At 59.6% G+C, this 1,005-nt stretch overlaps 1 protein-coding gene across 2 annotated transcripts in view; it reads right to left on the bottom strand.

The window, feature by feature from the left end:
- Positions 1-787, bottom strand: part of Lsamp (limbic system associated membrane protein) — a 2,106,845-nt gene extending 2,106,058 nt beyond the window's left edge. Inside the window, exon 1 of one of the 2 annotated variants that reach the window (XM_021184809.2) lies at positions 430-787. In XM_021184809.2, the coding sequence (XP_021040468.2) occupies positions 430-496 (67 nt within the window). In that variant the 5' untranslated portion in view covers positions 497-787. The remainder of the gene's footprint in view (positions 1-429) is intronic. The other variant, XM_021184808.2, reaches the window with a different exon arrangement.
- Between the last annotated feature and the right edge of the window lie 218 nt (positions 788-1,005).

Below are 1,005 nucleotides of genomic sequence, written 5' to 3'. Positions count from 1 at the left end.
AAGGCAGCACTTGGAGTTTACAGAGGAGCAACCCCAGTATCCCTGCCACTGCCTCCCACCAGTACCACACCAGCACCACCAGCACTACCAGCCTCCGCGCATGAGCACACACACACACACACACACACACACACACACACACACACACACACACAAGCACCCAGACCCGCACACGCTCCTCTCTGACCCCCAGTCCGCACAGGCCAGCTCTGAATCTGCCACCACCAGCATGGATATTGCAGCAAGTCTGCAGGTTCCCGCTCGCCCCAGGACCTAGCCTGGACTACAGCACCGCGGGTAGAAACGCATCACCGGACTTGTCAATAAGCCTGATTCTGTGTAGACCCAGAGCGCTGGTGACCCCATCGAGCATCCCGGACCCAGCGGCGGCAGGAGGGGGCGCGCGGGGTCGCCACAGGCTCCCCCTACCTTGCAATGAGAAGAGGGACAGGAAGAACCCCAGCACCCAGACGCTGTGCAGCCAGTAGGTCCTCATGTCGCCAAGCGCTCCAGCCGTCTCGCCTCACTCCTGCTCTCTCTAGTAAAACGCGCTGCTCGCTTCCCTTGGTTTCCCTCAGGGCTCTCCCAGCTCCAGCGACGCGGACTGAGCAGTCTCCCGGCGAATCCCAGCACAGCCTCGCTCTCTTCTCCAAGAGCGCGAGCCCGGGTCCTGAAGGATGCTCGCAATCCGAGCCTGGTGTCAGCACAGAGAGCCCTCTTTTTCCTCGAGCTCTCCCGCTCTCTTCTTTCCTACCCTCCTCTCCCTTACTCCCCTGCAGCTCCAACTAAATGAGACTGTACTTAAACAAGCAAGCGCCTTATAGGACCCAAAGCCCAGCCGAAAGGGCCCCGCTACTGCCATCTAGTGCGCACAGCCTGGCAGCGCCGCGGCCCTGGGTTTGCTTGTGTGTGAGAGGTCGGTCCAATGCAGCCAAAGTCCCCTTTCATCTCAGCAAACATAGGTGAAAAGCCCTTGTCTTCTTAAGACCTTGATTTGACCTTGTC

This window comes from Mus caroli, chromosome 16 (assembly GCF_900094665.2).
Source record: "Mus caroli chromosome 16, CAROLI_EIJ_v1.1, whole genome shotgun sequence".
Lineage (NCBI taxonomy): Eukaryota > Metazoa > Chordata > Mammalia > Rodentia > Muridae > Mus > Mus caroli.
This window is presented reverse-complemented; position numbering and strand designations above follow the sequence as displayed.